At 35.5% G+C, this 14,965-nt stretch overlaps 2 protein-coding genes across 2 annotated transcripts; one reads left to right on the top strand and one right to left on the bottom strand.

Moving 5' to 3' along the window:
• The first annotated feature begins 811 nt into the window (after window positions 1-811).
• Window positions 812-7,406, top strand: LOC122581479 (protein SMG7-like). Its single transcript, XM_043753709.1, has 8 exons — window positions 812-1,020; window positions 1,845-1,979; window positions 2,580-3,155; window positions 3,241-3,363; window positions 3,817-4,043; window positions 4,547-6,273; window positions 6,396-6,544; window positions 7,090-7,406. The coding sequence occupies exons 2-6, from the start codon at window positions 1,911-1,913 to the stop codon at window positions 6,252-6,254; spliced, it is 2,703 nt and encodes a 900-aa protein (XP_043609644.1). The 5' UTR covers window positions 812-1,020; window positions 1,845-1,910; the 3' UTR covers window positions 6,255-6,273; window positions 6,396-6,544; window positions 7,090-7,406.
• Window positions 7,407-9,652: 2,246 nt separating this feature from the next.
• On the bottom strand, window positions 9,653-13,342 carry LOC122582759 (phosphatidylinositol 4-phosphate 5-kinase 4-like). Its single transcript, XM_043755190.1, has 8 exons — window positions 12,084-13,342; window positions 11,822-11,989; window positions 11,518-11,683; window positions 11,311-11,427; window positions 10,708-10,901; window positions 10,520-10,632; window positions 10,393-10,441; window positions 9,653-10,034 (listed from the first exon to the last, which is right to left on the bottom strand). Exons 1-8 carry the CDS (start codon window positions 13,205-13,207, stop codon window positions 9,761-9,763), a joined length of 2,205 nt encoding a protein of 734 aa, XP_043611125.1. The 5' UTR covers window positions 13,208-13,342; the 3' UTR covers window positions 9,653-9,760.
• Between the last annotated feature and the right edge of the window lie 1,623 nt (window positions 13,343-14,965).

Below are 14,965 nucleotides of genomic sequence, written 5' to 3'. Positions count from 1 at the left end.
GAGTTATAGTAATACACATTGCCTGTACAATCTTCCACACAAAAGCTAAAGGGCTCGTACAATCTTTCAAAACAATATACTCGTATATGTGTATACCATCGGAAAAAGAGAGGACAAAATGAGTACCCTTTTCCGATTATCTCCACTGCCACGAAATAAAGAAAAGAAGATCGGAAGAAGAGGCAAGCAAAAAAGGGGAAAATGGAAAAGTTTGAATCTAAGTTTTTTTTTTTGTTAAGAGAAGAACACTTTTTATTTAATTAAAGAAGGTACAATAGCAAGATACCTCTATTTGCATGCACTGCCGCCGATGGAGAAAAAAAAAAGACTAAACCTCCTCTATTTGTGGGTTGTTTTAATATGTGGATCAAAGAATCTAATGATGGTATCAATTCGTTTTTGTGAAATTGATATGTAGAAAGTTTTTTGATTTGAACTATTTTAGATCTAAAAAAAAAAAAACATGATTGGTAGGCTTATGGTGATGGTGGTGGCTGAAAGAATGAACAAGAATGAGGAGGAGGAAGAAGGTAAGTATAAGTATCATTATCACATATAGTCCATGTGTTTACGTTATTGACAATTATACCCTCACGTGGTAGGCACGTGAAGAGTTTAACAGAGGAAAACTAACGGTTGTTAGTGTCAGGGACAGTTAGCAATATACTTCAGGGACATCTAATGATAAAAAAAAGCACAGGGACAAAAATGCTAATTGACCAAATCACAGGGATGATTTGTGACAACTTCTCAAATTTTAAATAAAAAACACAAAATAAAGTCATGGCCGACTAAGACCAAGAAATATCAAACCACCACAAACACCACCACCACCACCCCACCGCCACAATGATATTATATATTTTCCTCCACCTTCTTCTTCCTTCCCTACATACATACCAAACGCCGTCGTTTTGATCTCTTTAGATAAATAATATTTTTAAGGTTTCTTACGACCTGCTCCAAGATATCTTCTTCTTTTTTAATTTTTCCCTTTCGTTCAGATCTGATTCCGAATAGGTATTATTTTTCATCTCTTATATATATATATATTAATCTCTATGAATTCTGAATTTAGGTTTTGATCATAAAATCGTGCGATTGTGTGTATATATGTGCGTGTATTATATATTATATCCATATGCATATAGATTTTCATTATTTTGAAAACTTTTTTTTTTGTGAGAAATCCTAAATTATGTATTGGATCACATGTTTGTAACGGTCAATCACATTTGAAGCATTATAAAAATATATATATATATATATATATATATATATATATATATATATTGTAGAAGACTGCCATTAAATTTGCTCTAACATGATTTCCATAAGAACACATTGGTGATATCTTTTGTATATAATCAATAGGACACCAGAATGAAACGTAATGAACACGAAAAGTAAAAAAAGCTAAATTATACCAGACAAGAGTTAAAAAATGGCTACATATATCCCTAAATATAAATTTGCATTACTGCCAATCTACATACATGAAATAGAAAATAAACATAATTGTGCCTGACCATAGTCGTCCCCATCCACATCTAAGTTTTTGACAATATCGGGATGAGATAATTGACGGTGTACGCGACGTGTAATTGAAATAGTGACTGAAGCCAGCTAGCCAGGATGTGTTCTTAAATGGATATCCTAAAATGGCTTAATCGTGCTAGTGGTGAGTAGACATTGATTGCGTTGCTGCTGGGTGAATGCTAAGGGACATATAAGTATAATAAATATTTAATTATATATAATGGATAGTAGTTAGACCCCCGTAATCTTATTCATTGGTTTTATGTTGACATTTTGACTTAATAAGGATATCTTGTGCCATGCAGTGATTGAACAGTGCTGTTTGGATCAGATCTTTTTTGGCTAAGTTTTGAAAACTTGTTTGATGGACAATGACCGTTCCAATGAATAATACTTTGGGTAATTCATCAAGGGAGCGTGCTCAACATCATTATACCAAGGTATTAACAACGCACATTATATATGAGTTAGATGCTTACTGACACAGTTTCTTATAGTGCACCGTGTGTGTGATGGTTAGCGTCCTTGATGATGTCAAAGTTAATAAGCAAAGCCGCTTTAACCATAAAAGCCGTTTTAATAAAAAAAAATTTCTAATAACAATAGACTGATATGTAGAATAAGATCATTGTGTCATATTTGATTCATATCAAGATTATTACAAGGATAATATTCTTATTGCAATACTTACATAAGCATAAAAATTTTTTATCAGGCAATTAAATGATTGATAGATATAAAACACAGGCCTAAAGATATGCCTAATGCCTTAGATGTTTAACACATGTATCATGAGTTTTCTCTCTCTTAATCTTTACTATTCATCATGTAATGTGTCATCATCTTATTCTTAGACTTATTTTTAGGCATAACAATCGGGCCTATTAATCATTTTCCTTTAAGATTTTCATAAAACTCAAAATGTTATATAAACACAGTACATACTTGGTAGGCCTACTGCCAACAGAAGTTTAGGTTAAAAGCAAGTTATTGAACACAGTAAAGCTTGACCCATAATCTCGTTAATCTGTTTCTTTTAGATTCCCGAGCTGGATAGCAAGTGTAGAAAAGCAGCACAAGCAAAAATTCCATCAGATTCTAATGCTTGGCAGCAAATGCGAGATAATTATGAGTCATTTCTTCTTGATGACCATGAGTTATCAGAACAGCATGAGATCGAATGTGCTCTGTGGAATTTACATTACAAGCGTATTGAGGAGTTTCGTGGACACTATAATACTGCCCAAGCTTCTGCTAAAGGTCCTCTACGTTCAGGGCCTAATGGAATCACCAAAATTCGTTCCCAGTTTAACACCTTCCTCTCAGATGCTACTAGATTCTATCATGATTTGATGGTGAAAATTAGGGGAAAATATGGTTTATCTTTGGATTATATGTTAGATGATTCACAAAATAATATTGACGGGAACAAATCCATTGATGTGAAGAAAGGTTTGATGTCTTGCCATCAATGCTTCATTTACCTAGGGGACCTTGCTCGTTACAAAGGTTTGTATGGGGAAGGTGACTCAAAATCTCGAGAATTTGCTGCAGCATCAAACTACTATAAGCAAGCTGCTACCCTTTGGCCTTCAAGTGGCAATCCTCATAACCAGGTGTGTCTTCTGTGTAGTTGGTATATTTTTAATTCTCCTCTTCCTTTCAGTTTTTCTTTATATGAACAACAATCTGTATTTTCAGCTTGCTATCTTGGCTTCCTACTCTGGAGATGAACTGTTGTCCATTTATCATTATTTCCGAAGTTTAGCAGTTGACGCTCCTTTTATCACCGCTAGAGAGAATTTGATCATTGCTTTTGAGAAGGTATGTGCTTGCAATTTGGACCAGTGATGTATAGAACTAATTCATTTTTTCTCATTCTATCAATGTTCTACACCTTAAAATATCTTATTAAGAATAGTGTATTCTACATTAAATAATCTTAGATGGATGTATGTTGGTTATAATCTCGTTAACATTTCTCTAGATGAATGCTTGCACGTCAAACCTTAGTAATTTAGAGGTAGCAGCATGTGTGGCTAGGTTAATGGGGTCTCATAACTTAAAAATGTCATAACAGATTAATTGTTGAGGCACCAGCTTTATGTCCTACATGTGTTTCTTTTTTCTTTAAATAATCGACTAAATTTTATATATACCCCTCCTAAACCTTTATGTTTCAAAACCATTGGGTATATATGATATTTAAGAGTTTATATGATATTTTTAAAAATAATTTGATAAAGCTGTTATTAATATTCAATGTGATTCTAGCAGAATCGTCAAATTTACTGTCAGTTGCTTGGGGATTTAAAACCTACCTCTACCAAGAAGGCACCATCACGGATGAATGGCAAAGGAAGAAACAGAGGTGACATGCGGGTATCTCTAAAAGATAGGAAAAAAGAACCTACTAGTGTTGAAGATAAAGAACTAAATGGAATTCTTAAAACTTTCTGCACGCAATTTGTCAGACTAAATGGAATTCTTTTTACTCGCACAAGGTATGTTCCTTGATAAAGTTATATCATTTTTAATCTTTTTAGAATTTCCAAAATGGATCGGATGGTTAATGGTTGAATGATTGTTGTACCATAAAGGCATAAATGATGATAAATACGAATGGAAGTTGCTTGGGTCGGGTTGATTACACTTTTTCCTTGAAATTTTTTGATCTTTAAGATAATTAATGTAATAAAAATGAACTATGAATTTATTTTTTCTTATAAATATATCATTTTTGTCAAGAAAGCAATATATGAGGTTGCTATCATTCAAGTACACTTGGGATCACTCTCAAACCATTGACTCATTACATATTTACATTTAAACCAAGTTTTGATGGTTGTACCTGTGACCTTAAATGTTAAGTATAACTCTGATGGCCACTATTTTAAGCAACTAAGTTTGCCACGTTTGCTTTTTATTGATTTAAGCAACTGGGCCAAGCTTTTGCCTCTCCTTTTTATTGAAGCGTAACTAACTTGCTTTTATATTAAATCTATAGCCTGGAAACTTTCGAAGAAGTGTTTTCTTTTGCTCGAAGAAAGTTTCTCCAACTACTATGTTCCGGATGCGACGATGAGGTTTTATGCTTTGGTTCAGATTTTAACGAGTGCAAACTCTTCATAACTAGGTTCACATCGCTCATGATATTCACCGTCTACAATGCTAATAAGGACACCGAAAATCAATCATATACTGAGATTCTTCAACGTTCAGTTGTGCTTCAAAATGCACTTAGTGTCATGTTTGATTTCATGGCACTCATAGTGGATAGATGCGTCCAACTCAATGATCCTTTTGGAAGCTTTTTACTCCCTGGGATAATGATTTTTGTTGAATGGTTAGCCTGTTGTCAGGATGTAGTTGTCACCAATGAACTCGAGGAGAAGCAAGCCGCCGCTAGATCCCTGTTTTGGAACCATTTTGTTTCTTTTCTTAACAAGATAGTATCAAGTGGTTCCGAGAATGAAGATAAAACTTGTTTTTACAACTTGATTAAGTATGATGAAGTTGAAACAAATAGTCTTGCATTGCCCGAGGACTTTGAATTGAGAGGATTTCTTCCACTTGTTCGTGCTCACCTGATTCTTGATTTTTCAAGAAAAAATTATTTTGGAGGTGATGAAACCAATGAAAAGATTGCACGAGTGCAACGGATTTTAGCGGCTGGAAAGGCTCTAGCTACTAACTTACAAATTGGGCAGCAAGGAATCTATTTCGATGTGAAATCTAAGAAATTCTTCTTCGGTGTGAAACCACCAAATGCCAATGAAGTTTCAGTTATAAATGGAGAAAGTGAAGAGGAAGATGAGGTTATTGTTTTCAAGCCTGCTGTGTCTGAGAATCATTATGATGGTTTTTCTTCAAAGCTGACATCATCTAGGGGTATCATTGGCGATGGCACTGATTCCTTAATGTCACATGGTAGCTTTCCTTCTGAGCCACCTGCATCATCCGTTGATGGAAATATGCAGTATTTGCAATTTGTACAGCCAAACACATCAAAATGGATGGGCGGTGAGGATTTGATTGAAAATGGTGTCTCAAATCTGAATTTGTTTGGGAATGGACATCATACAAAACCAGAGAGGCAAGTGAGTTTAGGATATTTGAAGTCCAGGGGTTTTGGTTCTTCTCCTAGGCATTCATTTCAGGATCCTGAAACTGAGATACCATCCAAATTTGATTCTGTTATGACTTCAGCACATGGTTTTGATATCATTCCTTCAAACACGAAATTTCATAAGAGTCCAGTAAGCCGACCTGTCCGGCACTTTGGTCCACCACCTGGCTTTAACACTCCCGCTCCTAAATCTACAAATGAGCCCCTGCCCAATGTAAATTTAAAAGGCAATCAAAACTTAAGCCCAGCTTTGGACGATTATAGTTGGCTAGATGGCTACCAGCTACCTTACTCAGCCTGCAGCGAGGGATTTGGTAATTCTTTCAATTGCTTACCACAACCAAACAAGCTTTTGAACACACACAAGACTTCATTGGGAATGGAAAGCTTTCCATTCCCTGGTAAACAAGTTTCTTCAATGCCGGATGGCATTGGAAATGGGATGCAGAATGGCTGGCTAGAGTATCGGATTCCTGAACATCCGAGTTTTCATCAAGAATCAGCTAAAAAAGGTAATGAACAGTATATTGCGGTGCCTCAGCAATATCAAGGACAATCGTTGTGGGAAGGTCAATTTTTTGTGTGATGATTATGGAGCTTAGATGGTAAGATTTTTTGTTTTTCTATTGCTTTCCATAGAATTTTTTTATAAACGAAGCTGTTATTTACTTTTGGACCACAAGGGTTCATTTGACCAACATTGGTTGCTTAAATAACTTTGTGATAGGTGTTGAACAATCTACTAAGGTGGATCATGTGAAGTGGCCTGGTATGACCAGTTCAGCCATCAGATATGCCATGTGGTTTATGTTTAAACTATTAATTGGAGCGAGCATGGATGATTTGGATTATTGCAGGCACCTGCTTGCTGAATAGGTCTCTCTCTTTCTCTCTGCTTCTGGATTGTATGTTTCTGTTCTATTTTGAATACTCTGTCGACTCCCATTTAGTAATTGTTGTCTTCTACTTCGAAAATGGTACGAATTATACCTACCTTGAATAAAAAGTCTGATCGGGCATTGGTTAGCCAACATAATGAAACTTCTCGTTTTTCTAAATAATCTTTAATGTTGGGCATTTTCTTCTTTCTTATACAGATATTTTTTTTGATTTCCCAAAATAGTGTGTAGAAACAATTGTAAGCAAATGTAGATTTTCATAACCCTATCTTTTAATGGGCTTGAGGCATTCATTTTTTTTCGTTATTGTATAGTATATGGGTTTGTTGGAAGGAATTGGTAATACGAGCAGAGAAATTGACTCGAAATTCCGAGATACACCCTTGCAAAGTCTTTTGATAAAGATTTTTAGAGCTATAGACACAATAAGGAAAGTTGCATAGTGCATAATAAAATATACTTTTGACATTTTTATAAACTTGAATATGAAAATTTGTTTATCATTATTATATATATATGCAGGTGCCGAGTTTTCCAGATTTGATGAATGAAATTATTGGCAAGACATGATAAATTGAACATGGTTGGAAGTCACCAGCTGGATTTGGATTGGACATGTTCGAGGATGATATAGCAACTGGAAAGTATGGTTTACTGTTGAACAATATTACTTAGTAGTTTATCCTACAACTTTAATGAATTTTCTCATGAAGAAAACATTAGAAGTCAACTTTGTGTCAGCAGGTTTTATCTTATGTTGCGAGTGTTTAAAACATGTTATTCGTAAGTTACTGCTTTTGTTAAATAATGGTGAGAATAAGCGAGATGTTACTCTACAACGCTTGTGTGTTTCTCTTTGTTGAACTTGATTTAGTATTACTATCATGTTTGCTTGCAACTCATTTTGCATAGTTTCATGAATCGTTTCAACCAATGTCCATAGTGTTACTGTTTTGATGGATTGATGTTTGCATTAAATATATTGTTTAACGCCGAGTCAGCTTGTACCAGTTGAACTCAAAAGTTTATGATCTTGATTATAATCAGGCGATGGCTGGTCTGATAGTTTGTTTCCCATGCAATCCTAGCCCATTCTCAAACATTGAATCAAATCTTACTTTCTTTATCCATCTTGACTTGCTGGCTACACCAAGTTATGATAATCTTCGGTGACGTATGAAGTCAAGACTGGAGCATCATTCTTGGATATCAGAATATTGAACTTCAGAAAAGATTACTGTAAACGATCATTATATTGACCGCTTTGCAAATGATCCCAACAATGAGCAGGTAAAGACTTCACTTCAAGGCCTGTATTGTCCATATATCCTCTGACCAGATTCTGTTTTCACTATCGTTTGGATCTCTTGAAAATTCTTCTTACAATCATATAATTCGCTGGTAAATCTAATTGCACATACTTGCAATTATATTACAAATATTATTATGAAAGTTACAATTTTATAATCAATAATACCTTCTAGTAATGTCATTACCTTGAAATATTGAAGTGCTTCAGTGTACTGGATTATTGAATGTTTAACAAGCTGTTCAAAAAATAAGAATAATAATATATCCTTGAACATATTGAGCAATAAAATAGAAAAGTAAAGATAATACCCACTTTCCAGTCAACCAAATTGAAGGATATTAGCATGCATCTTGAAGTGATGACATTGCACAAATCGTGAAGATGAGCTGGTAGAATGATTCAATGTCAAAGACTATTTATTTCATCAATATGTACTATGTAGAATGTGTTATCCTTTTATCTTCCAGAGGGGGAACACAAAATAGGCATTCATGATGGAAAGTTATAGTAACTTTTAATCTGAATCCGTATTTTTTTAAACACTTGTTACTTTTTCCAATTTTAGCTAATTAGCCGAACATCACTTTTTAAGGATGGAATAGGTGAAGTGTTGAATATCTCTATGTATTAGGGTGGACGGAGTGGGGAGGGGAGGGGACCGGTACCGGTTGGCACACCGCGCCGACCCCCCGGTACCGGTGGGGAGGGGAGCGCTTTGGGCACCACTGTGCCGGATCCCATGCCTATTGTTTTGACCGTTACACAATTAAAAAAGGGGAGGGGAGGGGAGGAGAGAAGTGGCGAGGTGCTCCTAGCAAAAGGGGAGAGGAGGGGAGGAGAAGAAAAAATCGGGGAGGGGAGGGGAGGAGTGGGGAAGCCCTCCCCCCAGCCTTAGTCTCATCCACCTAAATGACCTAAATCAATGACTAAATAAGGGTTTCCTTCCTTTTCTCATCTTTATTTCTCAAACATCTCTTTCATTTTCAGGCAAACATCTATTTTTACCAAGCCGTTAGCACTTTGAAGTCGTTCGGACGGTAATTATTCTAAGATATTGCTTTGCTTACATGTTAATCTTTATATCTTCAAGTTGTTGTTATGCTCTTTAGTGTGAACTGCGTGCGTTTGTGAACCTACATTTTGCGTTCCCCATTATTTTGACCTTGCATTGTTGACTTAATGTACAACTTGGTCAATTGTATGACCAATAACTAGCAACAAAATATGTATCTTATTACCATCACCAAATCCACTAATACTACTGATATTACATAACATTCATTCAATCTATAAAAGCCCGCCCTAAGGGCTGTATTTACATAGCATTAAGGGCTGTATTTAACGTGCATAAAAAAACTTGTCCGCCCCTTTTTTTTCATGGTAAATGTACAAACAATTTATGCACTTAAACACAGCCCTAAGGGGTGTATTTAGCAAACCCCTATATATATAATATATATATCTATGTTAATTACAGAAATTGTTCCTGTCGTGGACCGCCACTCTGCTCATACTGCAAGTTTTCTCAGGTCCAAGTTGAGTTGACCAGGAAACCTTAGGCAGCATGTCACCCAACTCATAGTCGCGGAGATCAAGTGGTACAAAACACCAACTGTGGCTATTTATACCTCAAAGTTATTTTCTAGACTAGATTTCAAAGATAGATTTACATCTGAATATTCAACACTGACAAAAATCACCTTTCCTTAAACATAAAACACTAAAAAATAATCAAAGAAAATATATACAGTTTTGACAAAAAGGTGACCCTTTTACATCAAAAGCTCCACAACAATCAACAAACATAGATACAATTATGAAAAAAAGCTAAAGAACTAATCACATTCTCAGCAAATGTAACCAACATATCTTTCCTGTTCTCTATATGTCTTCTATAAAGACATTAAGTATGAAATCTCGAAAACGTCTAGAGTATTGTCGTGGATCCACTGCAGATATGGTTGTAGAATCATATTGGAAGGATTTATAAGCGTGCTCGAGTTTTTTGGTGATGTCATAGTCTTGAAGTATGTCTATGATGCCAAAAAACATTACAACATCATAACATACTCCTGTAGGTTCCCCCATTAACTCCATTTGGTTCTCTCTTTCCATTCTTTCGACCCGTGCATGCATGCTGATCCCCAATTTTGACCTGCAGTTCGTACCAACACAAACACAATCCTCACCTCAAACATGTATATCAACAGGTGGCACTTTTGGCTCGTTTATTCACAAATGGGTCGATTTGGGTTGTATGGTGTAAATAATAGCTTGGCTTCATACTACCTTTTTTCATTTCTGTAGATTATTATACGTGATAAAGAAATGAAAATGTTACAAAATGAACATAAAGTGCTAGTGGGTCAACGCAACCTCACCCAACCAGTTTTGACCTGAGTAAGAAGATTATTCATTTCGACCAATACTTTTTCAGCCTTGCCCAACCTGCCCGACCCACTTATATTGCCATCTTTGAAAATCATGGTTGGTTTCAAGAATGGTAGTATTACCCTCCACAGTCTGATACATGGTATGAAGAACCTTCTGCACCACCGTTGTCTGCAAAAATAATACGTTTATAAGCTGAAGGTAAACGAAGGTTTTGATTAGTGTGTAGAAAGGAAAAGAAGACATTACCAATTGAAGTGCCTAATTCATTAACATTTGTGTCTTTAAAGTGAAGACCAACCAACAGACTGTAATCCATGATTCTCTCCTGCTCAAGAAAATCACAGTCTCTGTCGATTTGCCTAGTAATGTCAAAGTTTATTTAGTACCATTGTAAATAAAGATAAAACAAAAACGAGATATCTCTCAAACTTGACCTTCTAAATTCTTGGATCCAATCACTGTCCAGTCTAAACATGAAATTGAGATCAAGGTCTTTAAGTATAGTGGTGCTCTGGATTTCTGACTCGGGCTTATCTGTGAGCCGGCCAAGTATAGACCCTTTCAAGTCAAATCGTCTATGTATTGTGTAGTCTGTACAGAAAAGGTTCCCCATGATGATAAATCGTACCTAAATCATAAATAAAATTTAGGATAACAGATCCACTCACAGAAAACTAGCTCTTTGATGTTTGCCTTGAGATTAGAGATGGGAAGACAGGCGGGAAAAACAGTTTTGAGGCAAAACAGTTTGCGTTGACTTGTAACATTTGTCCATTTTCTTTTAAGAGTGAAATAATATAAATGATACTATTGCATAAAAATTTTAAGGCTTCAAATATACTCTAATGATTTAGAATGCTGTGAATTAAAAACGGAACTTGGGTTACTATAAACCATTCAATTCATTTGACCCATTTCCCTTTTAGCTGAGCTGTTCTATCTGACCCATTTGAGATAAAACACAACCCAGATTGACCCATTCTTGACTAAATGGGTTGAGCTTCCTGCTTCCACCTCTATTATGCCGGATATCAAACCTTTTTTTGTGCTGGACCATTAAGCTTCACACAATGTAGCCCATAGAATTTGGTGAGTAGTGTGTGCTCATAGGAGCGAAAATGGTTGTAGTATGCAGACAGCATCCTTAATATAGCCTAAAAAGTAATCATTAATACAAATTATCTCAACCTCACAATGTTAAACAAACATTTGTAAGATTTTAATAACAAGGATCTGAATCTCACTTTGACTTCAGTTTTCTTGATGGTTTTGATCATGTAACGATCATCATGCGTTAAATAAAAAAAGCTGCCACTCTTTCCAGGGGAAGATAGTTCTCGAAGGGCGTCATTCCCACATATTGATAACATGTAATCAGCTGCATCCACCTTGAATAACATCCTTAATGTCCTATACATGTTCATGAAACCATTATACACTTCCTGTCTACGCCTTTTTTTTTTTAATTAATGTAAGAGGTGGCCAAATGAGCAGGTTGGTTTACACCTCTAACAGATGTATATAAATATTACTCGTATAATGTGTTACCTGAAAACTAAGGGGCAATAATCTTTCCATCTGAATTCACATGATTGGTGTGGTGGGGTGTATTTAGATCCCTCTGGTGGGAATCTTGTCCAGACTTTCTCTTTAGGATTAAAAGCTGAAGCCTTCAGGTCTAAAGAAGGCATCGGACCCGGTCTTCCTACAGAATGCCTATACATAACTACACCTCAGTATGGCAATTCAAAAAGAAACAAGAGCTTTAAGCAACATTCGAAACATAAGGATTGAAATTTGCAGTTTTAACCTGATTCCAAGTTGCAAATTTAGCATAAGTTCATAATTCTTATGCCCTTTAGAAATCGTTTCACCTTGTTTCTTGACAACTTTTGGAATCCTAATAGGACTTCCTTCTGATGATGATGATGATGATAATAAAGAAGTATCATCTCTAGCTTTCATGCTTCTTTCCGTCTCATCTAACATTTTCATTTTACTAAGCTCCTTATCAACTTCTCCATCCAATCTCCCATCAACCGACATCCTTCTAGGCCTAACTGATGGCTCATTTCCTTTTGACGATCTCCATACTGCAAGTTTCTTCTGCGAGGGAAGAATCGGAACTTTATCCTGAGGAGATATTACACAATCTTTAAGATAAATATCATATACTTCTTTTGGATTATGTTCCACACCACCACCATCAGATGGTGAAAATATAAGGTTTTGTTCTTCAGGATTTTTACTCCAATTACCCTCATAAGAGCTTCCATCTGCATACTTAAACATCCCATTGCCTTTTGGTAAACCTTCTTCCCATTCCCCTTCATATATGTCCCCTTCAGGAAAGATCAATTTACCATTTCCACACATTGTTCCGTTTTTCCATTCTCCGTCATAACAACTCCCATCTTTCCATTTATACTTACCGTTGCCTTCTTGTAACCCTCGACACCATTCACCATCATACATATCACCATTTGTATATTCCTTAACCCCATATCCATGTTTCAAGTTCATGACCCAATGACCTCTATACATATCCCCATTTGGGCCCGTATATGTGCCCTCACCATCCATATAACCACTTTTGAATTCACCATCATAGGTGGCTCCTGATGGCCAACTAAATGTGCCTCGACCCATTGTCTTGCCACGAAACCAATCACCCACATACATACATCCATCTTTCCACCAATATCTCCCAAACCCGTGTGGCAAACTATCTGACCAGTTTCCTGTATAGTAGTCTCCATTCGATAGGTTTCTTTCTGTATGGTATACCTCACCGGCTGCATGAACCTCGTCTTGTTCCATATCTTCGTCGTCTACATGGGCCACATGGGCTGACCCAAAGATGTTGCTGGCTTGTTTCTTGGCTGCTTGTGTTTTTCGGATTGTTGCCTCCCATGCCTTCATGACGATTCGCATCTATAACTTGATCATGAATTTTTATCAAGATGGATCTTTTTATTGAAACAAAACATCATGTTTTCCATGAAAAAAAAACATGATATCATTATAGATATGAGGAAAACAAATATCAAATGGCTATGGTTTTTGCCTATCTCCAAAACAACATGCAAGATTTGGTAATGGCTGGCTTATAATTTCTCTCTTTGGTATCTCTATCTTTTTTTCTCTCTCAGATTTATTCTTCCTAAATTTCTGCTAGACAATTCAAAGGACAACCAATGTTCATGAAAATAATAATGGTCCTTTTTTTCTGTCACCTTTTATATGTTGGGAGTTTTGAGTTGTTACTACTAATTTGGCATGCAACAAAATAAGTAATATAAAAGATTAACAATTGACTACTAACCACTACCAAGGTGGCATAATGCTAATAAATCCTCACAAGAATCTCAGCTTCAAACTTTATTAGGTAATATTTTGAGTGTAGCCATGAAACTTTTTTTGAAATAGTCATGCGCTATCCTGTTTAAACTGTATACATGAAAGTTAGTTAGAGAATCTTTTTCACGAATAACTTGAATCGGAAAAACTTTATTTGTATACACCCTTTATAGCGGACTTTGCCAAGTCAAGATGACATAAAAAAAGGAAAGTATTAGTTAGACCATAAAGAAAGCATGAACCATATATACTACCTAATAAATTGAATTTTTCATGCTAGAGATGTATCAGGATGACATGTAGAGAGATGGGCGGACAGATATATTGAACACTTGAAATTTAAAGAAAGCTAAGAAAACACTGTATATTTGTCAAATGTCATTGTTGCAATGCAGTAGTGTCATACTGTCATTCCAATGTTTTAAAACCAGTACTAATCAAACGGTTAAACAATTTGAAAAAATAAAATAAAAATGATGGTTTTACCTTTTTTATAAATAAGAAATCTGGTCAAACCGTCAAACCTGTCCGGTTCAATGATTTATCCAGTTATACTAGAATAATGCGTTGAACTTAGCCGGTTTCCATAGATACTATAGTTTTCATAGATACAAAGTTGAACCTGGTCGGTTTGCATGAAGTTGAACCTGACTGGTTTGCATAGATACTATAGTTTTCATGTTTGTTTCTCGTTAAATATTTGTTCAACTATTCCATCGACAACAGTCAAACACAAGCCCAAACAAACCATAGTATGTTTGGCACAAAAGCTTGGAGCTGGGGCTGTGGTCAGAGGATTGGAGCTGGAGTTTAGAAATGAGGCTAAGAGTTGAGGATTCTATTTCAACCTTTCTTCCACCAGCTTTTATTTTAAAGACCTTTCAGGGCTTTTAGGAGCTTTTTGGGGCTAAAGCTTTTAATTTAAAATGTATATCCAAATGGGGTTACCGTAATAAATGGGGCTTCTTTTTAAAAGCTTAGGACTTTTAAGCTCCTAAAAGCCCCTAAAGGCCTCTACCAATAGCCCTTTCATTTTTTAATGAATTTATACATTTTTGTAACTATTATACTAAAAATGACAGGATATGGATGTTCGTGTTGGTGGAATAATAATGTTCAAACTTCAGAGGAATCACAGATATTCTTACAAATTTAAAGGAATGAAGTTCAACGAAATGTTTTTTATTTTTTAAAGATTTATACACACAGAATAAAATTTCTTTCCACCCAAATGAAAATGTCATCAAATGAACAAATATTTACATTCCAAACACATTAAAAAAATAAAATTTAATTCTAACTTATGTTAATCAAAAAGCAAAAATTCATACT

The sequence above is a fragment of the Erigeron canadensis genome, chromosome 9 (genome assembly GCF_010389155.1).
Source record: "Erigeron canadensis isolate Cc75 chromosome 9, C_canadensis_v1, whole genome shotgun sequence".
Classification (NCBI taxonomy): Eukaryota; Viridiplantae; Streptophyta; class Magnoliopsida; order Asterales; family Asteraceae; genus Erigeron; species Erigeron canadensis.
The sequence above is the reverse complement of the archived record's forward strand: the minus strand, read 5'-3'. Positions and strand labels throughout refer to the sequence as shown.

Coding starts and splice junctions, on each gene's coding strand:
- LOC122582759 (XM_043755190.1), bottom strand. CDS start 13,207: ATGCGAATCGTCATGAAGGCATGGGAGGCAACAATCCGAAAAACACAA. Junction 11,684..11,821: donor TATTGCCCCTTAGTTTTCAG/GTAACACATTAT, acceptor GAACATGTATAG/GACATTAAGGATGTTATTCA. Junction 10,442..10,519: donor TGAATTAGGCACTTCAATTG/GTAATGTCTTCT, acceptor TTATTTTTGCAG/ACAACGGTGGTGCAGAAGGT.
- LOC122581479 (XM_043753709.1), top strand. CDS start 1,911: ATGACCGTTCCAATGAATAATACTTTGGGTAATTCATCAAGGGAGCGT. Junction 1,980..2,579: donor CTCAACATCATTATACCAAG/GTATTAACAACG, acceptor TGTTTCTTTTAG/ATTCCCGAGCTGGATAGCAA. Junction 3,156..3,240: donor GTGGCAATCCTCATAACCAG/GTGTGTCTTCTG, acceptor CTGTATTTTCAG/CTTGCTATCTTGGCTTCCTA.